Below are 26,794 nucleotides of genomic sequence, written 5' to 3'. Positions count from 1 at the left end.
AACAGGGACTCCCCCAGTGCCTGCTGGTCCCCTCTGACTAGTCTGTAACAGGCCACTAGATCCCCCCTCAGCCTTCTCTTATGGAGGCTGAACAAGTTCAGGTCCTGTAGCTTCTCCTCGTAGGGCCTGCCCTGCTGCCCCCTAATCATGCGAGTGGCCCTCCTTCGACCTTCTCCATGTTGCCCACATCCCTCCTGAAATGCGGCACTGAGAATTTGTTTATCCTTTAAACAAATAATCTCAGAAGATTTTATTTCTTCACAGGGCTGTATTATTTCTAATACAAATGTTTGTTCCTATTCTGTGATGTGTTTACCATCTGCAAAAAAGCATGTTCATTCACATACAGAGGACAGTGCCAACCTATTTGCTTAATACAAATTCTACTATGGAAGAGCCATAACATTACAGATGCAGATCTCCATGTTTTCAACAATACAATCATTGTAGTTTCTGGACAGGAATAAAACATAGCCCAATTTACATAATCAAATCCTTGAGTTTGGACTAACTACCAAAAGGCTAGATCGCAGCAACTGTGCTGGTAGTTGTTGGCTCATAAGATACTAGTAATTTAGGATCTGAAAGACACTTACACAACTGCCATCCAGATAAAATTCTAATCCAGTGATGAGACTGGAAGAGCAGAGGTGATATTTAAATGAGGAAACAAGGTAATATTTCATTAATGAAAATCACAAAGAAGGGGGAAATGTCTATCCATGCCACTCAAAGTGTATTGGAGTAAAAATTTAGGGCTGAAGCAAGTTACTTAACACTCTTGAAAATCAGGCCTTACATAGTGCATATGGTTTAAGTTATCCACATAAAAATATCATCAAAAAACCTGTTGTGACTATTACTAACCTGCAGTATGCTACCAAGTTGCTTATGAAAGAATTTCACAAATTCTTTGCTTTCATCATTTTGCTGCGTAAGCGTCAATACCATACGTCTTACTGATGTCAATAGCTGAGATGAGCATACTTCGTCCATGTGTTCCTAAGCAAATATCAGAAAGAAGAGAAGTTGGCCTTTCACCACTTAAAATGTTGACTATGCCATAAGTTGAATCTCCTCCTATTCAAAGATAATTTTGCAGGGCTGTAACAGTCTGGGAATACAGTTAAAGTTGTACCCCACTGACATGATCCATCCAAAAATTAGTTTGTCATAACTAAGTGTCCCCACAAAAGGGACTATGGCACTAACTATATGCATACCCATCCAGCTTCCTTCTACATTCCCAATACACCAGTAGTTACGTCATTCAAGATTGAGAAAAATCTAAATATTCTTATGGGACTGCGATCATTGTTAATAAAGTATAGGCTGGGGAATACTTTTATGAGGTATCTAAATATTTGCAGGCTTTTTAAATTTATAGGAATACCTCTCAAGCCCCAGCTTTTAAGAACAGTAGTAAGCCACCAGTATACACAGGGTATGCCTACTGTAGTTCTTGTCAGATGACTAGAACACATGCAGGTTTTCCTTGCTTTATGCTATACATGCATTCCTGGAAAACAGCGCACAACTCGAATTTGTGTCAAGGGAACCCACTTTACAATGTAACAAATAGGAATACATTCCAAGACCTCAACTGTATTGATGCCCAGACCCATTTCTACCACTTTTTCAAGGCAATTTTGGTCCTCACCAACAGCAGACAGTACACACAAGCACAGGGTGGTAGTGAATATTTAGTTGGTGGGGATGGCAACTACAGAAACACATCAGATGAGCAAGCAGCACAGACCCATGCAGGAGACTATATTTTGGTGCACATCACTCCCACAATGCACTGTACAAAGCAGCTGACTGCGGGTTTCCACCACACTGATCACATCAGAGTGAATTTACCTTGCATATAATGAATTTTTGGTATAAATAAGGTCACTGCATAAGAGTGAATTCTCACACACAGAACCCACATAAAACAAGGGAAACCTGTACATTTTTCACGCTGCTGCACCCCATGTCTAATTTAGCATGTTTATTTGACTTATATTTAGTAGACACAACTAAAAAAGTACCCCCATGTTAATTTTATGTCCCAATAGATAGCCACAAGTATTTGAACTGAAATTTGATTAAGAAAAAAATTAAATACAGCACACTTAATGTGATTTAAATGTTATACTCAAACAAACTCAAAGCTTTATGTGGAAATAAATTATTTTTATTGAAATATTTGTAAAAATGTAAAGACAATATACAACAGCATGTACTTCCCTTACATTGTTTGTTTAAATTTAAGGAAAAAAACAAACAAAGGCACTGAAAACTGTTGAGACACTAACTTTGGCACACCCAAAGACCTGTGTATGATATGCCATGCTTTGGCTTTGATTTGACCTGCACAGCCAATTAGGTGAATTCATAACTTGATTTTTGGTTTGGATTATTATGCAAGTGTATTTACTCTCCTGTTTACAAATCAATAAAACATGTATGTACTCTCTCACACACCTCCTCAGGATAATCACCTGAAAAACATTTACTACAACTTTGAAACTGCCAAGCTTGCCTAATATTGTATTGTCATCCATTAATTGTTACTAATGATTTTTATGAAACAATTAATTTTTAGAAATGGAAAATTTCCCACAGAAAAATAAAGTACTGGAAAATTTTCCACCCCACATCTCTGATCAAGAGGGATTCAAAGCAAGTCTCCAAGCATTGTTATGGGGTTTATAAATTCTACATATGTTTTCCATTTAAGAAAATAAAGCATATATTTAAAGTTATTAGCTCACCAAAGAAATACATCAACCAAACTGATGAAAGGGAAGCCAAAAGAATGTGCAGACCGCCTTCTAGGTCATAGAATTTGGCAGCCATGTACAAAAAAAAAAATAAAAAAAAAATCAGACTTTCAAAAGTGAGTATGTAGTCAGACATATGTGAAAGCCTGCTATATCTTTGTTGCATCTTGAAAAGAAATGGTCCCTGCTTGAATTTATGTACCAAGATGTCTGGCGAGTCATTTGGATGTTTTTAAAGTCAGCCACATATAGCTTCCAAAGACAATGAATTTCCCAATTTCAAGATGGAAAAGTCTCTGATATCACTTGCATCTTTTGAATAAGACAAAGATCTTCAAAATTACACTTCATTTAAAGAACGTTATCCACCAGAAATCACCATTTAATATCGTGCTTTGATACTGTGCTTTTAACATCATACATGTTACAAATGGAAATAGAAAGGTTCATTTTAGAATATACATATACGGTCAGAAATGTGTCTCAATTTCAAGCTCCATTTACAATTTGGAGATGATGTTATTTCATAATTTCGGTATAAATGCTTTCCTGATGGAAAAAAATCAGGTCCTTTCAACATGTTATTTTTACTATTTAAACAGGACCTCTTACCTTCAGAAAAGGAATGACCTCTTTCATAATTGCTTTAATCTGTCGGTCAAGTTGCTGCGTATCTATACGAGGACATGGAACAGTAGAAACCTCGCTAGGTTGTGGTACACAAAGACTCTCACCAGTACTTGGACCTTGTAAAATAATGTATATTCAGATCACAATTTCCTAGTTAAAGGAATATCAGCTTTAAAAATGTTCTATGTACCTAGCTGGACAATAAAATAATAAACTGTGCTTATGATAATAATCATATACAACTAAAATTGCAATATACTCAAGATAGAAATGCAAACTAGTCAAATGAATTTTTCCTTACACCCATACTATAATTACACTCATAATTACTACTGAATACTACATAAAAATATGCATACCTTCTAATTTAGCAGCAGAGGCACCCTGAAGATTACCAGAGCAGCCCTCCGGGTCAAGAATACTATCAGCATCATTTTTCATACGCTCATATTCCCTCATCCTAGCCAATGCCTGATCTAGGTGAATTACAGTGTTACCTATACAGAGAACAAAAGTTTCCTGAGAACAGTTTTTAATCTAGATGAACACCAGCAGAGACACAAAAAATACACAACTGTAAAATTAAATTAAAGCTATGATTGTTTAAATTCTAGACATCTACTGTATTTACTCATATGCAAGATGAGGTTTGCATGGGGAAAAAAATCCCTCATCTTGTAACTGAATACAAGGAAATCTCACTAAACACACTGTCTATCATTAAACTGCTGCCAAAAGCAGCATAGGCTTAGCAATGGAAACCAGCTATGAAGTTGATTACATGCACCCAGAACTGAGCATGACTATAAAACAGAGGCCATATTGGGCAAACATGCAGATGGGAACCTACAAGAACAGGTTGCTGTACCCCATCTGAATAAGACATACAGTAGTGCCCATTAAGCACAGTACCCCTCACTGCTGACTGTCCTTCTGATCACGGTGAGCCATGACATCACATACAGTTCATCCTCTGTCACCTACTCTCTCAGCCTGGTACCTATAATTAGTGTGCCCCTATCTTCCATGAGGTGGAGCCAGAACAAGCTGCCAGGGTGCCTCACCTGCATACAATTTTTTGCAGCATCTTAGGACTCATGACAAAAATACCTGGTTCCAGTCAGGGGCGAAGACTAATTAGGCCCCCCCAACAGATCCATATGCTATCTGGATTACTACATACATAAGGACCAGTGCTGAGCTGTGAGGTCACTGTAGCCTGACATGGTGTTGACTCTGGTGGGGCCCAATCCAATGAATTATATGGTAAATTACAAGCCTGTGGCTTTGGACTAATATCATAAATAGTTTGTACTACATACATGTAGGTGCCAAAGTGCTGCTCGAAAGTGTGTTTATGGAATACCTGTGCTAAGACTTGGACCAGTTTTAAAGAAAAGTAATATACATCAATTCTGATAAACTAAGTGTATAGGTATATTATATGCAAATGCTACAACCAGGTTTAATTTCAAGGTTACTGTTTTCAAATTTGAAAGGGACAAATTCAAGGCAAACCTCCAATAATTAAATTTTGTACATGGAACAATTAACAAATTTATAAGTTTTCCATATGCAGAATCTATAAGTGGAAAAATTAATACATTTATAATTTTTCCATATATAGAACTGAATTATAGGGAGAGCGTCTTATAATCAGGGTCATCTTTTATTCGAGTAAATACAGTAATTAGTTTACAAACTAGAACCTTCTACAAACTCTTAGAGAAAGCGTTTTACAAACTGCTGGTACATAAATTATTAAATAATGCAGTATTACATAAAACATTGTGAATTATATAATATAATGGTTACCAAGATCATCAGTGGCAAAGGGTTCAAAATTTGAAGATGTAGACATGGTACTGCCATTGTCTGCATCATTTTGTTCACAGTCTCTACATGCTTCTGTATCAAAGTTCTTCTCAAAAGTTTCCTGAAAGAGATGAACAAATGTTTACAAAATAAGCATAAAGCAAGGTCTCTCAAATAGCCTGGCAAGCTTTCTTTTACTTGATCCTCAAGGCTATAAAATTTGTTTCCAGACTTTCTTACTGGGAATGACCTCACTTTAAAGGAACTAAGTTTTTCAGGTTGCTTCTATAACAAAACTATAAATGATAAGATTGGAAAAAGGCATTAGTGTCAGTTTTTCTTACACACAATACAGAAAGCAAGTCTTGTGTATTCAGGATTTTGGTTTTAAGTGCTGCCATCACCCTGTATTCTGTCCCACACACAAGTTCTTCCTCCCTCCCTTCCCTAAAGCACATTGGATAGTGTGGGGGGGGGGGGGGTGGAGACACAGGACTAACTATAATGGCAACAATTGTAGAATATCAGGGTGTGGACACGTAACAATTCAAATGTCTCAAACTATGAAACCATGAAACGCATTTGAGACATTTCAAAGGGCCAGCTGTCCACACAAGCCTTCTGAAACTTTCTTAAAAAGTGCCAAAAACACTTCAAAAGAGTTACCTCATGAAATGAAGTACTATTTTGGAGCATTTCATTTTTTGTTGCAAGCTATGGCAGAAGCATTCATGTCGTGACCATGTCAGATTCCAACAAATCTGCAAATTCTGCTAAATTCCTTGTCTCAAGGACACAAGAAAGGAAGGAAGGAGTTTTTGTTGCATCTGGATGGAGGGGAGAATGGAGAAGGGAGACCACACGGACACCCTGCCAACCGTCCAGCCACTGGAACTTGGCAGTGCCCCAGGAACCAGAGTAAGCCTCCAGTGACACTCCTCACTTCCCCAGACCCAGAGCCAGGCTTTCCCTACCTCCCCCTACACTTCCCAGTTATTTAGACCCACACTGCCACAGGAGACAAGCCCTTCAGCTCCAGTCCCCTTTACCTTTCTCTGTTGGCTTAAGAGGTGAAGAGGGCAGGGAGAGGGAATTGGAGCTGGAGTGTCAGACTCATGCAAGCTGACGCTGGGACAGGGATCTGCCACCACACCTATGCCATACTTCTCCACTCTCCCTTCTTCTCTGCTTCTCATCTCTGCAGGAAGAGTGATCACTGCAGCCTGCATTAGTGCCTGAAGGCTGGTACTAGAGGTGGTTAAGGTGTCCTAAAACTTTCGAGTCAGAAACAGAAGAGGGGCACATGTACTCTAACTGAAATGTTTCCAAGTGAATTTCATCTGGAAACTTTTCAACTGTTACTTCTGTCCACACTCTAAGTCTCATTTGACTTTCTACCAAGTAAAATATCAGTAAGAAATCTGGATTTTTTTAAAGCTGTAGTGTACACTGTTTCCAAACACTGTAGGCCACCTTACCAACTTTAACACTAGTTGTCTTATAAACAGAATCTTGACAAACTTAATACATTTTCATGTTAAGATAACCTTTAACAAGCTTTTTCATACAAGGTCTGGCTGCTCGTAAGCCATGATAGTTTTTGGAACAATCAAGTCACTATGGTAATTATTCCAGCACATGTGTCCATACAGAAACCGGAAAGGATGGAATAATAAAAAGTCCCACTTACATCATCAGTAGTAGCAAGACTTTCGCTAGGAGTAAGTTCAGAGTTTGATGCAATCCATGTTACTGAATTCAGTGACTTCATGCACTCTCCTTTTTCATTCTTCTCCGATATGTGTCTAGTAACTATATCCTAAATAAGATAAGGAATCTTAAATCTATACTGTGAAGACAGCTTATCCAGTTCATAAACTTAATTCAATTTTTGGTGTGGGTACCTGTAATGCATACAATGCTCTTTGCCTCAAGTAATCTGTATTTAGGAGTTGAAGCTCATGGAAGAGTTCAATAAGAAAATGTGGACGAGATTCGTTTTGAGATATAAGAGTTGCTACTTCAGAATAAATGGTGTCCCGCAAAGCTTCAAACATAGAAAGATCACTACCAGTTTCTGCAGAAAGATAAAGGACTCAGTTTTTATCTTGATAATTTTCTCTGTTGATGCATATCCTAATTATATATGAAGACTGTGCCTTATTAAATTAACAGTTTGTTAAACAGCCAAGTTTATTATTCTTTAAAGCTATTTCTAGAAAAAGGGGTTCACACACAATGAAATTTAACTGTCTTCAGACAATCACTTGCATATAAAATAATTTAACTTATGACATACACTCACATATCAGAAGCCTGATCTAGATTTTATGCTTTTTAAAATTCTGAATGATAACTTTAAAGTGGGTACATATAGAAATATAGTGCACACACATCTGTAACAAACATATTTCAAGGATGATCTACTAAGTGTTACCTGATCCTGCCTGAGGCAGAAGGTAGGACTAGGTGACACCTTAGAATAACTGCAGAAGTGCATCAACTTTGACAGGCACCACGGCATCTGACTTCAGGTTAATGTGGCTAACCAGCTCTTTGGTCCTGCCTCAGTACAGATAACTGGACTAGATTATCTGGAGGTCTTTCCAGCCCCTCATTCCCATGCCATATCTACTTGTGTATCAGATGCACCTTCCCTGCCCCCCACCCACCAGAAATCAGCCCTCCAAAAGTGAGGGGTACACGTTAAGTTGAGAAGCTGATTTTCTTTGTACATGTAGAACACAACAATACTGTGCTATGAAGTTGGCTGCCAGCAAGTAGGAGGGGGTGCAGGGCAGTGTTCATCTTTTCACAGAAGTTCTCAAATGGACATAAAATTTGCCAAAAACTGATGTAGTCCTGAGAACAGCATAGAATAGTGTCTTAACAAAAAGACCAACTAAGTTATGACTCTGGAAAAATCTCTCTTTTTTTAAAAACTCTTAGCCTTCCAAAAAAAAGTACATTTTATATGGCGGCATGGGATATGTTAGAAAATACAATAATATTAAGGATGATTTTTCACATAGTAGGTACTCAACACCAGTTGAAAACAGGATTTAAACGATTTGAATTTGGGTGCCTCCCCAAAAAATCCTTAAGTTTATTAATGCATTACCTTGCATCTGTTTTGAGCTCATTTCTAAATTTAAAAAAGGACTCAAAGTTTGAAGGAAAAAAAAATCTAAGTTTGAATCTGATTTCTGCACACTAAGGGTGAAATTCAAAGTTGATAAAGGCTCACATCAAACTTCTGCTACACTTAAACGATCCTTCATAGGCTGTGCAAGGGCACAGCACTGGCTATATGCATTATGTATCCCATTCCATTAAGCAAAATACTGTTCTGTAAAAAATTAAGAAGTTTATTTATTCTTTTGCTAAAAAGTTAGGAATGAATGTAGGAATTGGAGAACTCACTGCAATAATGATCCACTCCTTAGTACTTTTAACTAATGAAGTACTAAAGCGATATGGTTTTGACTTTCTTTTTTATTCTGTAATTAAAATAGTTATCTGTAGTTTTGTTAGAGTTCACTGAATTATTTAAAAAAAAAAAGTTAAAATTTTACAATTTGAAATGATGTGAGCAAATTTATACAGCTCTGCTAGAATTCTGTTTAAATACTAAAAATATAATAGTAGTCTTTCAACACATGATGACATGTATAATGTTATTTTGAGGGGTAAATGAAAAACCATAAAGCTGGTACCCGTCTACAATTTATTACAGGTGCAGGACTAAACAGAGATCTCATCTGAGGTGGTCCTGATTGTCCTGGGTTTTAACCCAGATCAAAATGGAGGCAGCTCAGGCATTTATACATGTAGCCTTTCCAAGCTGCATTGCGGCCCCTCTGCAAGTAGGTGGCCACAGAGAGCACCAGTCTGAGGCTTGGCACTGGAATGGCTTGCAATTAAGCTTGAATGATCCACAAGTAATATACATAGTGATGTCCCAGAGGAAAAAGATGTTAACATTTTATCTTGCATATGTCACAGGTACTTAAAGCAGGACAATCCACTGGTACAAAAAACTTTCAAGAAATGCAAAGTCTGCTTAAACCTTAAAAAGAACAGAATGCCTATTGAATGCAATTTATTGTATTTTGGTGTACATACTAAACATATTTTGCATTGAAAGCAGTTAATAAAGCAACTAGCTATATAGTAGAGCAGACAAATGTGTAAGGGCACAAAATACTCAGCAAATAATCCCCCACCCCAACTTTTTAAAAAATAACATACAAGGTAGTATGCATTAAACTGATTCACTAAATATAAATAACCAAGAAACACAATTAAGTTTTAGTAAGAAGTTCCAGAGGACAGTTCTGAAGCTAAGCAGTTAATGCATACCTGGAGCTTCATTGCATGCATTTCTGTTAGACTGCTGCAGTATTCTCCTAGCATGTGCTGTAGGAAAGTGGGGACAGACAGTGATAAACACAAAAACACATACCAGAAGTAAAGGCAGGCTCTATATGAAACAGTGGGAGGAAGACTACTTTAGTCATTAAAACAACACCAAGGCTATGCTTATAAAATAAGAGAGTTTTACTCGTCTAGGAATACCAGTGTATTACACCAGCAGTCTGCTCCTAGCATGGATGCAGCTACTCACTGATAAAGCTGTGCTTTGTACCAGTATAGTGAAGCACCACTCAACCTTCCTTGCCCAGGCAAAACAAGGTATATTAGTGTGGGGAAAAAGCAGAGATTTTTCTAGCTTGTTAGGCAAAGATCACAGCTCTGCACAATGCATCTATGTGAGCAGAAGTTGGTAATATAAACCTGACTCAGACTAAATCTCTAAATTTAAGTAGCCTTCTTGGCTGACAGACTTTGCTGTTGCTGTTTTTGTTAAGCAAATAAAACTACTTACCTCAACTAGAAAAAAGAAATATAAATTTATCTGGCAGACAAAACTCTTGGGGTAGAGGCAATCTCTTTTATTAAACCAACTAAATAGTTGCAAAAAAAATCCTTTGCAAATTTATCTGGTCACCCATATTAACAGGCATTATGACCCACATCATGCTGTTCTACAAAATATGCTAAAGTACTATAAGGTATCATCAGATGCAATTCCAAGAACAGCATTTGCTCTTTATGGTTTATATACTTAGTACCAGAAATAAAACTAATTGGAACCAATTCATTAAGCCTGACTAAGTGGAAGATCTTACAATAAATGTATTTATTCTAAACACGCTAAGTGCATCCCCCACAAATTTCATAAAGGCCAAAAAGAAAAAAAAACAAAAACACGCACACATGCTTAAGGGAATTCAGAGGGAGGCAGTTAAAAATGGATTAATCCATTTCTTCTATCAAACCTAACAACTAGTATCTTTCAAAGAGTTAAGAGAAATCCAATAGATAAAATGGGTAAAAAAAGTATGTTTGACATTAGCTATTCCTTACAATGGTCATTTGCAATCTAAAATTCCACAGCACTGAACTAATGTAAAAATGACATTTAGATATAGTAGGGGTGTCAAACATACAGCCTGCAGGCTGGATCTAGCCTACTGACCAGATCATTTGCCCCAGCTCTGATGGCAGCAGCCAGTGCCTTGAGAGCAATACCAAGAGCAGAAGCCCCATCACTATGGTCAGAGTCCAGATCAAAACACCCAGTTCAGCAGTCTCTGGTTGCAACAGCAGCTGCTGTCTGCAGTGGCACTGGAGCCATCCACACCCTGGCTAGCCTGGGGACACAGGCTGCTGCTGTGGGATGCCATGCCGTCACAGCCAGAGCTGCAGCCTTGGCTGCAGTGGTGGAGCCTCTGACCTTTTTGCCGCTAAGGTTGTCTGTGTCCCGTCTCACCATGGCTGCTGACTCCCAGACCAGGACGGGAAGGGAGCAGCAGGACAAAGCTCCCAGCCCGTTTCTTACTTCAGGGACTCCTGTGGCAGAGCTGGAGCACTGGCAAACCCAGCAGCCCTACAGGCAGAAACACCACCACGACCATGAGAGATCAGCCATACGCAGTCAAAGTTCCCTCTAAACTGCGCGTGTGCACGGCTGTGCACAATAAAAAAAAATCTTGCTGCGCACTAACTTTTTAATGCTGCACACTAACTTTTTAATGCTGCGCACCCGCCTGGAAAGGAATTGTGGGGCGGCTTCCTGTAAACTTTGGGCATGGAGTGCAGCAGAGGCACCAGAGCCAGTGTGGGACACCTCACTGCTGGCAAGTTACTGCTTGGTTGCACAGGGGCCACTCTGCTCCTCACTACACTGACATCCCCGCAGGGAGAGAGAGTAGTGCAGGGCAGGCAGCGGCTCCTCCCCAAGCCAAGGCAGGGGCTGGGGTAGATTCAACCTGAGGTAGGCTGAAAGCAATTGCCTAGCTTTGGCATTTATCCAGAGGCAGAGTTCAACTGCAAGGTGGGGGTGGGGTCAATAGGTATGGGATCTTTGACCCCCTGTGCAGCTCCACCAAAAGCACATTCCCTCGACTTGCCTGAGCACCTCCAATGCGGGGGAAATCGCTCAGAGCCACTCGCTTGTTTCTGAGTCACGGCGAGATTGACCTCAGTGTATACAGACCTTCCAAAGGAGCTTTCCTCCCAGCTGGAAGGAGGGTGGGGGTCTGGCCCCTGCTGGGAAAGCTGGTGCCTGGGGGCAGGTTGCATTACCAGGTTGGCCCCACCAGCCTGTACACTCTTCGGAAATCCAGGTCAGGAATTTTCCTGCTGCTTGGTCTTCCCATTTCTATCTGGGATCAGCCTTCAGAATAGCGCTGGCCCTTTGTTTGAGGCCATCTCAGTGAAAAGCTAACTCTAAGCTAAGCCTATGTGGCAGGCTCCTTTTTCAGGCCCATTGGGAACTTCACAAGCGGCACACTATCGGACAGAAGCAGCACACTCATGGATCACTACATACCTTTGAGGGAACATAGCATGCAGTCCCAACAGTACAGTGGTCAGAGGCTTTACCAAACCAGGAGGGGAGGGGAGTGGAGCAGCAGAAAACACCACTCCCTGCTTCTTCCCCAGACTGGGTCAGCTGCCTAACTAGGAAGAGCTGACAGCAAAGGGCAGCTGACAGGACTGGAGACTGGGCTCACAGAAAGTCTCCCGAGGCAAAAGGGCAAAGCACCCACCTGTTCCTCACATAGTTCCAGGTGTGTAGAGCAGGCAGAGGCTTTGCCATGGGACTTGCATGCACACCCCCCGCCCCCAGAAGGTCAAGCTGTTACTTGTCATTATAGGAAGCCCCAGCACTGGTGGCACAGCTTCCACTGGGGCTATCAGCGTGGGAGAAGGGGTGTGACCTGTGGGCACTGGAAAGAAGAAAATGTAGCTCTCCCCATCTGATTCAAATTTGACACCCCTGAAAATGAGCATTTTCATGAACCAGCTTGAGACTCGCACAAAAAGTAAGGACTGGAAATGGTAACATGTAAGGAATTTATACTAATTTGAGGGATACTAGTAGGAGGTAAAGATTTACTAAAAATTATTTTGCTCCTAAAAGTATCCCTTTAAAATTGATCAGAAAGAAAAAATGAATGGCTGTCCAATATAAAATTAAAAACTTCATGTGCAACACATCAGACAGTCTAATTAGCTAGCACTTCCCATGAAACATGTGCAAGTAGCTTCATATTTCTCGATGTATGTTTTTATAGTAGATTACAGTTCAGTGTTTCAAGATCATATTAAAAAATTAAATAACCTGTCTACTTCAAAGTCATTTTCTGCCTCACAAGTACCAGTGTATACAGTATTTTGAAAAATAACAAAAAAAGTTTGCTAAGTATTAGTAGCGTGTCCTTTCTAAATCACATCTAATATCATTCTCTTAAAAGTGATTCTGGTTTTATAATCAAGTCACAAACTATTTGAAAAATCCCATCCTGAAAAATCTTTCAAAACCTAGTTTATAGAAAGACTTAGTATTAAGGGGGAAAAAATACCTGAAGACATTTCCGTAGATCTACTGTACTTAATTATTTTTTCCAGCTGTTCCTGATTCTTTTTGCTGAACACTTTTCCTTGAACAACCTCTTCATTCTGTGTGGAATGCTTATTCTTATTATTCTTGAAGGGTTCACAGGTACTAGAGGCACTGGCACTTTCATAACCTTCTGTAAAGAAGAAGTGGCTCTTTATAGATAAAGAAATCTTAAGATCACCTGTTCCTAGTCAAGTTTAATAGCAGCTCAAATGTCTATCAAAGCACAGTTTCTAGTGTGTGCACAAAAATAAAAATCCATAGATTTAAGGCCAACAAGGCTAAATCATCTTATCACTCTCAGCACTGCATTACAAGATATATATTTTACCTTGTTACCTCCCTTATCCTGTTTTCTGTGACCTAATTTTTTCCAATATCCATTTCAAAGCATTGGCACCAGTACTATTATATACAGAATTCCAATAGGCAGACAAGGTTCTTTGGGTAGATGTGATATCTTTTATTAGACCAACTAAATAGTTGGAAAAAAATTGTTCTTTGCAAGCTTTCAGGCACAAACACCCTTCTTCAGGCATACGGAGAGTTTGTTGGTGTTATGTGCTCTCCTCAGTGGAATAGAAGCCAAAATGCAGTTCTGTGAAAATGCAAATGTGTGGCAGTAAGGTTCAGAGGGAATGGGAGACAAATAGGTGAGAGACAGGTTGTTGGGTGGGTGGGGATGGAAAATGTTGAACTGAGATACAAGGTAGCTAGTAAAATGCAATCAGGCTACCTGGGGTTATCAGATGGCAGGCAGGTTTATAATGCGTCATAAATCCAACATCTGTATTAAGTCCATGTCCAGTAGATTTATGAAGTGAAGTTCGTAGGCTCGTCTACAAAAGGTGTTTTGTACTAACGAGTGAGCAACGGGGACACAAAAGAACAGCTACCACACTGCTGGCCTGGCTCCCTCTGCCACTGCTAGCTGTAGCTTCTGCCCACCATGCACTGCTAGTGCCCAGGGTACAGAACAACCCAGGTACACCTCTGCTAAGAGAGTCTGCAAGATGTGTGATTCTCAAACCAATATTACAGCAGAAGTGTACTGGTAACTTAAAAGCACTCTTATCAGCACTAATGTATTTGATGCACATTTATAACATCTTTGAAAATTAAATCAAACATCAATTTAAGCTTGTTTCTCTATTAGGACTAATCAGCCTTTCCTGTTTAATAAACTACTATTCATTGCCACCTTTGTTAGATGTTAGTTTTCCATACCTTTCCCCACTCCTTGTGTGGGCCATCAACATATACAAGAATTAGGGGAAATCATCTGCTCAATTTGCCCTATATGTCCTCCTCTCTTTAAATCTGGCCTCTTTTCCAGCACAGCACATTCCAAAAATCTCATTTGTTATGGATACCAACTACAATCAAGAAAATATCTGAAGAGCCATTAAAGCTGCAATCAAAATGCTACATGACCTTCTTAAAACCTACCAGTATTTTTAGCCTGGCTTCTAGGTTGTGTAGAACTCCTCCTCTTATTCTTTGATTGAGGCGTTTTATCTTTAGATGCCAAGCAGGCCTGTGCTGACGCTTTTCTGGATTTAAATGTTTTAGTCACAGTAGTTGGATCTACTGGATCAGGCATGCTACTAAAGCTCTCCAAAGATTCTTCATCACATTCTCTTCTCCTCCTGCTGGTATCTGATGGATTTTTGTGATTGCCAGAGGCCATGTTTTTTAATGAATACCCTGTCTTCACAAATGACTGTTTTTCTTTTCTTCCTTCCTGGCTGTCATTAGGCCAACTGGATCCATTTTCCAGTTCCTCTTCTGGTTGTCTCTGGCACCTGATGAAGATACAAAACAGCTGTAAAATAAACACGCGACAACACAGTGTTTTTGGGAAGGAACTGCATAAATCAGTCCAGTTGTGATATGCAGATTACATGTCCCAAGCATAAACAAATAAAAGTGAATTAGCTGCAGGCCACAGTTTATTCAAAAAGTTATGGCACAACAGCTGTTTTGTGAAGCCCACAGTTTCCCTATGGTAAAGTAGTAAATAGCTGAAGTAGGGCAACTTAGTTAGAACAATATATTCTAATATAAAAAAACAAAAGAAGTGGGATAAAAGAAGGCATATCTAAACTCATATCCTGGATTTATAAGTAGGGAAATATTTTTTCTAACTATAAACCTCTTTTAAAAAAAGCGTGCCCGATTCTAGCCAGCACAGCTTTCAAGCAAACCAAAACTTGCTCACATACATAAAAAACAATTTTCTTAGTCAATACATGAAAGACAAAGCTAGCCAGAGAACAGGAAATTAGAAGAACATATAATTCACCCTTGAATTCAATGGTTTATTTGAAAGGCAAAAACTTTAATATTAATTGTGTTCCCAAAAACACAAGTTACAAGTAAAGAAGGATAAAAAGGTGAATTCTAATATAAAGTTAAAATACCTTTGTTTCTCAGCTCCGAAAGAACTACTTTCAAAGGGCTTTGGAAATGCCATGTATTCAGTTTTTCCAGAAGCATTATGATCTAATGGTTGCTGCTGTTGCTGTTGACTGAGTGAGGTAACGTTTTGTGGAAAATCTCCAAAACCAGAAGGAAAAGCAGGGTTGATATGGATACCTGTCAGAGTAAATAAAAACTGAAAAACATGGCATGTGTACAGAAGCATGCAATATTAGATCACGTAGTATTTAAGTAATTATTAGAGACGGAAGGGATAGGACACAACTCGATAACAACAGATGAACGACACAAGCAGTGGCTATGAAACAAAAATACTGAGGATTTTTCTCCCAATGTCAGCCATCGCTGAATAGCTCTCAGCATGAATGCAATTTAGAAGAGGAAAGCTGCCATTTTTATCGAGTACAGTTTTACACATATCTTGAGGACACATTCTTTCAACTTTAATCTACATCAATATTTCTCCACCTTTTTTGGACTTGAGGCACCCCTCACTGAACTCATGGTACCTCTTCATAAAACTTTTGTGAATTAAGTGGCACCCAATTTCCAAAACTAATTTATGTATTACAGTGCTTACCTCTTTAAGTAAAGGGTGGGGGAATCATCCAGGCAGGGACTAAACTAAACTTGATCTATCTCTTCACACCTTCAACTATCTGGCAGCACCCCAGCATGCCCTGGCACTCTGGCTGACAATTACTGATCTATATTAAGTTTGTCCTGACAAAAACCACTCTGCTGATATGCCATTGCTGACTGAAATAAGGGCAAATTCTTAATACAAAAAGCCAGAAGGCACAGAATTCAGTGCAAGTAAAGTTCAGTGAATTTTATGATATTTATATTAGTAGCTCACAATTAATCTACTGTGCCACTTGCGTCTCTGAATGAACTGTTTAAACACAAAACTAAAAACTAGGTATTTGTTGCCTTCACTGAAACAGGAATATTGTAAAAGATTTGGGTAACAAATCTAATTTAACAAAAAAAGGTTTTATAAATAAACAAGTGTTATTGAACAGAAGGCATATGTAATTTGTGTGATTGGTAATGATTTAAAAAACTCCTTCATTCTTAAGCAAATAGTTACACTACATATCTAGTTAGTAGCAACTGAAAAGTTAATGGCTATTACTAGAGCTCTCAATTCTAAACAAGCACTAGTAATCTTAGTAGCAAGACAAATAATGAATTCACTCAATCCCCAGAAAAAAGGCATTCTTCAAAAACATTAGCAGGATCTCATGTAGAAGCTCATTTTAACACTGCTTCTGGTATATTTGATGCGAAAGACTTCAAATATCAGCACTACGATGGTAAATCCAACACCAACACCAACACTAACTTCTCTTTCTCATTTCCTGAAAGGAGTCTGACCCTTAATACTGAAATCAAAATGGATTTACTACTTCTAAGCAGCAAATATTTGCTACCATTTGCTAGGAGAAGACAGGTTCATTCAGAAGTGTCTGGGCCCTTTCCTTGAGCCAAAAAAAAAAAATTGCTTGGAGAAAGGAAGGGAAATCAGAACATTAGCAGTTCTACATGGGCTATGATTAATTATGTCAGGAGTGGAACTAGAGAGAAGACAGAAAGGAAGAACTTACTTTGAAGCAGCATTTTTAACAATCTCTTAACACACAACACAAGAATCAAGTAACATTTATGTAATCTTTATATTAAACCATTGTATTTGGCAATCCCCTTTATATTTCCAGAAATACCTGGTGTAAAAGAAGAAAAATTAGTAAATCCTGGTATATTAAACAGATTCATAGGTTGTGGAGGAAAACTGAAAGGACAAAATATAGTAGGTGATGGAGGTGGTGGTGCACTGCTTCCTCTTTCCTTCCTTTGTGGCTTCTCCTGCTGCTGTTCTTGTTGGCGCATAAGATCATTTAGCATTTGCTTCAACCTACAAAAAGGCAAAAACATTGAAAACTGAACAATACCTTGCAGAAACTGCAGTTCAAGTTGTCTTGCCTATACATGTTACATTCTAGATAGATACATCCAAGAATAACACTTTTAATAAAACCAATAGATTTTCTTCCTGTAGCAATTCTGAATACACAAAATAGGAGTAATGGTAGTCTGCCATACCAGTAAAAAATTGTGTGAACAAAACTTTGTAAACTTGTCTTGTAACAAACTATCTTGTTTGGGTTAAAATAATCTACTCCCATGTCTGCATGAATTGTAACAGTTAGCAGTTACATGATACTGTAATATTTTTTCTTGCCACATGGTTTCTGTTTCATTCAGGCATAGGACTGATGAACAAACAGATGGATTTATGGTCATCTTTGCAACCTTAAATATTTTCTAACTGTGGAAAAAGGCATTGCCCCTGTGCTGCTGCAAGTTACGGAGGCAGAAAACTCAAGAAAGCTGATTTCCACCTTTCTTGTTGTTCCACAACTGTCCAACACTGTGGCCGTGACAATTCATATTAATAGCTTGTACCATTTTTCTCAGCAGGCATTTGTTTGAACGCAACACAAGAATGCAGGCAGCCTGTGGCTCCCTACACTCTCCACTCACCTGAGGCAGGCATTCTTGGGGCTTCAGAGGCCTGATCCTGTGTGATAATGGCCCGATGCACCTGGCCCTGACCTGGAGCTAGCTCCTGTAAGTGTAGAGCAGGGAACTCCATGGGCTTCCTCACTCCACACTTGCAGATGCACACCCCAGGAGTTCCCCTACAGGCACAGAGCAGGAAAACCCAGTTCCCTGCTTCCCTCCCCATTCCATGCCTGCAGGGGTATTTCTGGAGTGCATATCTGCAAGCAGGGGAACTCCTATGGAGTCCCTCACTTGTAGACATGGGATGCAGCAGTATGAAAAGTGTACGTTTCCCTCATTTTATGCAGGCTCTGTATGTGAGAATTCGCTTTTATGCAATGACCCTTTTTATACCAAATTCATTATATGCAAGGTAAATTCACTCCTATCTGATCAGTGTGGTGGAGGCCCGCAGTCAGCTGCGTTGTACAGTGCATTGTGGGAGTGACGTGCAACAAAATATAGTCTCCTGTGTAAATCTGTGCTCCTTTCCAGTTGTCTGCGACACTCGTTTTTGTAGTTGCCATCCCTATAATGGCTTCTAAGCATCCCACTAGCTTATCTCCTACCCCTCTCGCTGGCCTATCAATGAAGTGCAAGAGAACTTCACTAACTTTAACACCCTTCACCACCCTCTTCACACCAACTAAATATTCACTACTACCCTGTGCTTGTGTGTACTATCTGCTGTTGGTAAGTACCAACATTGTTTTGTAGAAATGGGTCTGGGGGTCAGTACAGTCACGGTTTTGAAACATATCCTTATTTGTTACATTGTAAGGTGGGTTCCCTTTATGTGAATTCGAGTTATGCGCCGTATTCCAGGAACACATGTACAGCATAAAGTAAGGAAAACCTGTACCAGGGATTTCTTGCAGGGAGATTCCCTGGGGCACGTGTTTCATGGTGCTGCACCCTGGGTCAGGAAGTAAGGATATGGTGGAGGGAGGGCAGAATGGGAAGCCCTCATGAGGGTTCCCTTGTTCTCTGCTTATGGACATGTACCCTGGAAGTCCCCTGCAGCACCTGTGGGCCTCTGAAGTCCTAGAAGTGGCTGGGATCTATGGGACAACAATTCCAAGCAACACCTATAGACTGAAGTGCATCAGCTGTCTTGGGAAACAAGCCCGCAACTTTATAAAAACATGCAAAAAGAACAATTTTTCTATGCAATATTATCCACATTGACAGGCGTATCTTATGTTTGAAGGTAAAATGGCTTACCTTATAATCTTGCTTCCTGTGAAAAAAAGTTTTCATTTCTGGACCTTAACAGTTATAACAGTTGCTCTAAACTAGATTTAAATGTCCTGCATATGTTTACAGGTTCAGCTGAGAAGAAAGATTTTTAAAAGTGGTACAATACTCAGTCTGCTTTAATGTACCAGAGAAGCAAGATTTCTCTTGTTCTTGATTCTTTTCAATTTAACCATTAGAAAAAGTCTTTAATAAATACAAGATAAAAGACAGCTTACCTCTGAACATTATTCTGTTGCCAGGTCAGCTGAGTATAGCATTGGTTTAACTGGTGCATTATAAGGTGTACTTGTGGAGATGCAACATTACTAGGCATTACACTGTAAGGGCTTGTAAGCAGAGTTTGCAGCAGACAAGAGAGGGTCTGTGGAAAAGAAAGCAAAAAAGTAATGGCAGGAACCTTCTCAAATCATAGCTGAAATTATTCCTGGAAAAAGCATGAAGTAACAGCTTCAAAAGAAAATATATTCTGTTCTATCATTACTCTACATAAAAAGTGCTTTTGATATCTTACTTGCTGATCCTGCATCAAGGTCTGGCAAATATTGATGCTAAATTCAAGCTGTTTCTTCAGCTGGTTAATCTGCTCTCGCCATTGTTCTTTTTCCTCCACATAAGAGAGTTCAGACATCCACCGAAGGTTTTCTTGCCGCCGCATGCTAATATTCTGCTGTTGCCTTGCTTTAGCTAACGGACGATAATTCCCATCTGCTGAAAGAGGGCGGCGGTTCTTCCATCTAAGGAAAAAGGAGCGTGAAGAGAGAAGTTTACACACACAAGAAAAAACCTAAAATGAAGTTTTTAACTAGAAAGGATTGATACTTTAGTTTTATGTAAGCTTGTCACAATTAATAACCACCACCATCAGTTTTAGTTTATCTTATGCCAAAGAAGCCATACTCCTTTAAGTATTTACATTTTTGGTCTGACCGGGGGGGGGAGAGAAGGAGAAGGGGAGGGTAGAAATTGAACAATCTTTAAATTACTCAGGACTAGTACAGGCACAGTAAACTTGAGAAGGGCTTAAAACTAGATTAACAGGAAGTTTGACAGCAGACTAAATCCAATAATAATGTACACAAATTAAAAGGAGTATTTCAAACTACTCGTAAATGTTGCTGGGTTCTGAACTAGCTACAAGCCTCTCAGACACATGGGCTAGGGACAGAAGTTGCACATAAATCCACGTAAGTAATTGAAAACCAGTTCACATCGGCAACAGAAGTTCAGTGCACATAAGCCAGAATGAGTTTAAAATAAGCCTGGATGCATGTAATACCAGACTTAACTCATTTAGGTCAAACCAGTTTATGGAACTTCTGTCCCAGATCCCCTCCTGATTCAAGTTAACTCACAGTACCCTAGTATCCCAGGATGCTGTGGTCCCTCCCCCACAAACCCCTCCCCTTGTATGGTGGGCAGGCTAGCCTTGGCCCTTGCTGTCTGCTTCAGGGAGGTGTGCTCTAGCACTGCCTGGTTTCTGGTCTGTGCTACTGCAGGCTGCTTTTCCAGAATCAGACAGGAATCTCTGTTCACTATTTGGTTCAGTCTATGTAACTTAGACTAACCTGCAAACACTGAATCAATTCAGCCTCAAGCTTTTTGACTGTCTGTACTTAGCCATGATGAACCGTTACAGCAAATTATTCAATACAAAGTCACAAAAACACAACAGATTTCTTTGTTAAAAACTTACATTTAATGTTATGCTGATATTAGTCAATAATACAACTAACCTCTCTTTATTTTCCTTAACACAATATGGACCTGGATTAGTGTTGTTATGGGGATACATAGAGAAGTTTCCATTAGAACTAGACTCTTGTTCATCCTCTTCCTCCTCTTCCTCTGCCTGAGCAAGTCCATCAGAAAGATAACCATCTTCATCTCCATCCTCTTCATCTAGAGCACACTGTGTAGAGCCTCCCCATGTAGCCATTGTTCTAGCAATGAAAGAAATAACTTTGAAAATGATGGTAAAATAACAACAAAAATCACTTATTTCAGGAGCAAATGCAATATCAACAACTAATTTTGTTTTGTAGGCGACGAGATTAAAACTGACACTCTCTCTTAAAATTTCACACCTAGTGCCCACGAGAAAATAGTAAATTCTAGTTTCTTTTTAATTTTAGCTCTGTTTAATTTGAAAAGCCTTTCCCCACTTCTCTTCAACAATAACACTAAAGTATTTCCAACTTTCAGAGGGCAAAAAGAAGATTTAAAAAAAATGTATGACTTATGTTCTTACTTTTCTGTCCTACTTTGTTGAGGAGTACATTGAGCTTCTGATCCATCACTTCTAAGAGATGCAGCAACAGTAGATGTATTTTCTGCCAGATCTCTCCTCCTCTGATGTTCAGCCATTAAAGCTTCAAGTTGCTTTCTTCTCTGTCGTAGCTCTTCTCTTGAAATCTCATGTCTAAGCATCTCTGACCACAACTATTTGAAATGAAAGGTTTGATTTTCAGCTTCATTTAAAACAAATATTCCCAAAAGAAATTAACAAACACAAATGAACTAAAAATAACCCTATACTACAAACTGTCATGCTTGTAGTACAAAGTGTAGCATTTGCTTCTGACAGGCTAGGGACAGAAATTATATATAAACCACTATAAGTGATTGGATACCGCTTCAAATATGTATTAACGGAAGTTCAGCACACATAAACCACTTTTAAAATGGCTGAAACCAGTTTAACATAAATCTGGATGGAACTTCTGCTCCAGATCCCCTCGAGATTCAAGTTAACTCACAGTCCCCCAGAGTGCCATGATGCTTTGCTCCTCTCCCACAACCCCCACTCCACCAGGATGGGTGGGCTAGCCTTGTTCCAAGCTGTCTGTTCCAGCAGAGTAGGGAGGTGTGTTCCAGTGCCCCCAGCGGCTAGCCTGGGCCGCTGCAGGCATGTGGCTGCATTTCCAGAATCAAAAATGAATGTCTGTTCGCTTGCTTATTGGTTCAATCTACCCAGCTTAGGCTAAACCTGTGAGGATTGAATTGGCTCAGTCTTGTGCTTTCTGACCATCTGACCTTATCCTCTATGAACAAAAGCACAATTATTGTTTGCTTTATAGTGGAGAAGCTCCAATAAGGAAAGGCTCTAAAAATATGTAGGAAATGACACCTGTCCCAGATACCTTAAAATTTAAAGAGATAAGGAGGGTGTGAAGAATACAACCTAGTACACACTTCTTGTATACATCAACATTATTCTTAGAATGTCTTGTCCATTTAACACTCAACTTAATCACCACCTATTTTCAGTGTTCTAACGTCTTGCTTGACTTGTTCTGGCCCCACAAATCTTGCAAAGCACCAGCATCAAAAGGAGTGTTAAGAGGGAAGAATAATGCCCGACCCACAGCATGGTGATTTGAGCATTATGCTGGGGTGCTTAGCCTCCTATGCAGAATCATTTAGTAATGGCACATTTTGCATTTGTGCCGTTACACAAGATAATCCTTGAAGTGCCTTCCAACCCCATGATACAACTCAGCTATTTCATTCCCCATCTCACTAAAGTACTTTTAATTAAAAATATTGAAAAAAAAATTAAAATATCTTGAACATTTCTATCTTGAACACTTTATTCTATTTGAACACTTTACTGGTTCACAAACTAGTCACAAATGTCAAGCACCTCATTGCCCACTGATATGGAGTCCTCATGCTGAAGTACAGGCTTGCCAGCTGCACTATTTTCATTAATGGCTGGTGTTGAAGTAGCAGGGGAAGTCTGTCTATTGGCTGGGCAATTCCCCATGCTAGCTGACAACTGAAAGAAAAAAAGTAAAAAGAATTATTAAAAGAAAAATACCAGAAGTTCTTGCTTTCTGTAATCTCTATTTATGGTTAATGGACACATTAACATTTGTAACAGATCTTAGACTTCCTGAAATGCAACTGCTCCTTCCCCAAGAACAAAACTAAAACCAAGCCAAACCCTAAAGTCCAGTCAGATAACCCACTGACCATGCATTCTTAGGATGATAATAATGTACCCAAGGCTATTAAAGTGATCCTTGTAACTTCAAAGGAAGGAACTAACATGTAGAAGTAGGAAGGTGATAATATCCTCGTGTATATGACTTCAGGGAGATCATTCCAAAACCAAGTCCAATTTTAGTCTTTTTAATTCAGGAAAAAAAAAAAAACCTAAATTTTATCCAGAAAGTTTCAGCTCTTTGAGTCTTGTGAAACTTGTGTTATAGGAAGATTTAAAAAGCATGATTGTATTTTTAAAATTGATTTCATCCCAGAGAAGGTTAAAAAAATGACTTGATTATGGTCCACAAATATAGTAAAGAGGAAGATTCATATAACATTGATGGCTAGAAAATGATATTTAGGGGTTTGCTTTTAAAAATTGGCTTGTAGGTAAAGTACATATGAATTAAAACAATGGTTCTGGGGAGCAGCAAGGGTTAATTGGTTCCTAAAGCCTCCTTGTAACCAAGCTTTACATTCTTAGCCTTGGAGAGGGAAGCCAGCAGACAAACAGGCTAGGGAAACTGAAGACATGTACCACAGTATTCCTTGAAAATACATAACAAAAAAATAGGCTTGCTGTGTTGGCACTAGGTCACAGTGACCAGCTGCAAAGCTGCTGGAATTTCCAGTTTTGGTGTACAGACCAAATTAGGAGGCCAGACATGCCCAAATCAAGACACTGGTAAGTGACCAAATTAAGGTGTGTGCGTGTGATGGGTTTGTACAAAGGAATATGCTAACACAACAGAATGTGGACGGCATGGACGACCACAGGGAAACCCACCAATGGTACCTGGGAATAAAAAGTCAGAGGAGAAAGAAAACAAAAGGAGGGATTTCAGAGCAGCAAAAGGTCCCATCCCCCCTGCAAGGGGGGGGAGGGAGGAACCCAAGGCCACCATGGACAGAGGGCGCACCACCAGCCCATCTCAACGGTCCCACTAGGGCTGATGGGCCTCAGCCCTCAATCTCCAAGACAGCTGATAATCAAGAAAGAACCACAGGGTGAAGCTTACATACTAGCCAAATGTACCTTCCCTCTGAACCCTGGAACTGGTAGATACAGAATTGAGGGCGGGGGGAAGGGTTGGTTTGTGTTGCCTGATTTACTCTTATCTGCTATCACTCTGTGTACCAATAACATTTGCCTAGTATCGAATTAAAAAAAGTCATTGATCTGAGGGTTTGGATTCACTCAAAACAAGGCATCTGGGTCATAAATCCAGAGCAAACAAACACATGACTCTTTAATCAAGTAAAAAGTTTTGCTATCCAATGTTTGAAATTCAAGACTAAACAAAAAAAAGTGAGACAAGATGGAAGTATTTAACTAGTCCAACTAATTTATCACTTGAATAACTAATGTAGGCATTAGGCAGATTTTTCCATTTCTTGAAGTCTAGAAAAAGAAGACTGTAACTTTCTAGAAGAAATGCTATAGTGCTCAACTTACAGGTTAGATGAAGAAATTTTAGTGAGGTTTTAAAAATCAGCAGGGATGCATACAAGGTCTTTCTGATCACATGGATTCTCTCTCACTTTCAACAAAGCTACAAACTTAGACTGAAAAGTGTAAGCGTATACAAAAAAAAAAAAAAAAAAAAAAAAAACCAACTTAAAATTCTATATCCAATGTTTATACTAGAAAATCCACTTATGTTGAATACATTCAACATCTTTCTGCCCAATATTCATTTCAGTCTGTGAAACAGCATATTCTACATACTTGAAGATCAGGACAAGCCTTCTGCAAAACCTGAATTTCCTCTTGAATCTCAATCAGCTTCCTCCTTTCTTCCTGTAGTTGTTTAAGTTCTCGCTGCTGCTGCTGAAGTTTAGCCTCATAGAATTTCTCTCTATAACAAGACAATCTGTATATTATTCAGCAAGAAATTTACTGAAATTGTGACCTTTTAGAATCACTAGAAAAGATGTACCTTGCTTTTTCATTAAGTCCTACATCCTTATTGGTGTTAGCACGGATGTTGTTTGGTTGATGCTTTGCCTCCTCAACATCACCCAAGAAGAAGTCACCCATGTTAGACACAGCAGCAGTAGCTGTTTCTGGTTCAGTGTCATCATCCTGCAACAGCAGCAGGTCAGACAGTAGGTCTTCAAAAATTTTAGGCACAAGCATAAAATATATTCTGTCAAAATGTAAGCAGCTTGGAAAGCTTTGTCTGAGGTACTTTAAGACTATATTTTTAATATAAAAATATAGTCTATAGCAGAAGAGCATGGCCAGTTTGGTTATGGGCATATAGCCAGTGATTTATAAACTGAAACAAATTCATTGGTAAAACTATGACCACAAAAGAGTTAGAGGAATAGAATTAAAAAGGGAAGAGAGAAATTTTGTATACAAATTTCACTCCCATGAAGGTCATGGAAAAATTCCTATGAATAGAAACAAACTTGATCCCACAGTAGTCAATGTTTTAAAACAGTCACCCTACATGTTCCCCAAGTAGGTTGGCTTTGGTTTTATTTGGGGGAGAGGGAGGGGAGGAGGGAGAGACAGCAGGTAGGCTTCCTGGTATTTCCATCTTACATGAGAACAGGGCTTTTCGATTTAATCATAAACATCACAAATCTGTCAAACTAAAGTAGAGCGATTACAGAAGCCAAAAAAATTATCTTGCTGCACAAAATACCCTTATTGCATACGTAAATCTCTGTACTTGAGTAACTAACAAGCTGCAAACCACAAAAGGGGGATTCAAGCACTGTAAAGTATCTGTACAATATCTATGGCTGGAGTTTAAGTATCTTAGACAAACATGACTGGGATGGTTTATTCAGGGGGCTGAACTAGATGCCCACCTGAGGTTCCTTATAGCCCTACCCTTCTATGATCTACAGTGATCACAAAGAGCACTAGTACCAAATCACAGTCACATAATTTAAACTAGTTAAGTAGCTGTTCAGCATCTCTACAATTAAGCAGTAGCGTGTACATCAACGGAAATTTCATTTCTTTCAAATTTTAATTTACATCTTGATTTTTCAGATAAACACCTTTAAACAGTAAGTAAGTACATAAATCTCAGTTCCCTTTACATGTACATGATGTACAATTTTTTTAATATGTCTTTTGAATGAACAGTAGATTATTTGAAGTAGTGCCAATACAATCAAACTGAGAATGTAAAAACATTCAAACCAGTGAGAGAAAATTCAAAACAGTAAAAAAAGTTGAAAAACTGACACTGGCAGCTTCTCCTTGAACCATTAAACATCATAATAAAAGCTTTTTACAAAACTTTATCCATAGATCTATTAAAAATGTCTTATTTCTAAAAACAAACAAACAAAAAACCTGAACACTTCTTCCACCACAGTG

The 26,794-nt window shown here is 39.0% G+C and overlaps 1 protein-coding gene across 9 annotated transcripts in view; it reads right to left on the bottom strand.

The window, feature by feature from the left end:
• The window catches only part of PCM1 (pericentriolar material 1), a 74,239-nt gene that overhangs the window by 16,332 nt on the left and 31,113 nt on the right, over positions 1-26,794 (bottom strand). For 4 of the 9 annotated variants that reach the window (XM_019552589.1, XM_019552588.1, XM_019552592.1 and 1 more), the window contains 18 exons: positions 25,389-25,534; positions 25,178-25,307; positions 23,102-23,236; positions 21,707-21,897; positions 21,192-21,398; positions 19,970-20,192; positions 19,674-19,819; positions 17,358-17,548; positions 15,612-15,786; positions 14,638-14,993; positions 13,151-13,321; positions 9,579-9,635; positions 7,121-7,293; positions 6,907-7,035; positions 5,217-5,337; positions 3,761-3,898; positions 3,384-3,517; positions 868-1,002 (listed from right to left, as the gene is read on the bottom strand). In XM_019552589.1, coding sequence (XP_019408134.1) covers positions 868-1,002; positions 3,384-3,517; positions 3,761-3,898; positions 5,217-5,337; positions 6,907-7,035; positions 7,121-7,293; positions 9,579-9,635; positions 13,151-13,321; positions 14,638-14,993; positions 15,612-15,786; positions 17,358-17,548; positions 19,674-19,819; positions 19,970-20,192; positions 21,192-21,398; positions 21,707-21,897; positions 23,102-23,236; positions 25,178-25,307; positions 25,389-25,534 — 2,958 coding nt within the window. The remainder of the gene's footprint in view (positions 1-867; positions 1,003-3,383; positions 3,518-3,760; positions 3,899-5,216; positions 5,338-6,906; positions 7,036-7,120; positions 7,294-9,578; positions 9,636-13,150; positions 13,322-14,637; positions 14,994-15,611; positions 15,787-17,357; positions 17,549-19,673; positions 19,820-19,969; positions 20,193-21,191; positions 21,399-21,706; positions 21,898-23,101; positions 23,237-25,177; positions 25,308-25,388; positions 25,535-26,794) is intronic. The other 5 variants (XM_019552591.1, XM_019552597.1, XM_019552593.1 and 2 more) reach the window with 3 other exon arrangements.

This window comes from Crocodylus porosus, unplaced genomic scaffold, assembly GCF_001723895.1.
Source record: "Crocodylus porosus isolate Cpor-Errol unplaced genomic scaffold, CroPor_comp1, whole genome shotgun sequence".
Lineage (NCBI taxonomy): Eukaryota > Metazoa > Chordata > Crocodylia > Crocodylidae > Crocodylus > Crocodylus porosus.
Note: the sequence above shows the minus strand (reverse complement) of the source record. Positions and strands in the feature narration are given on the sequence as shown.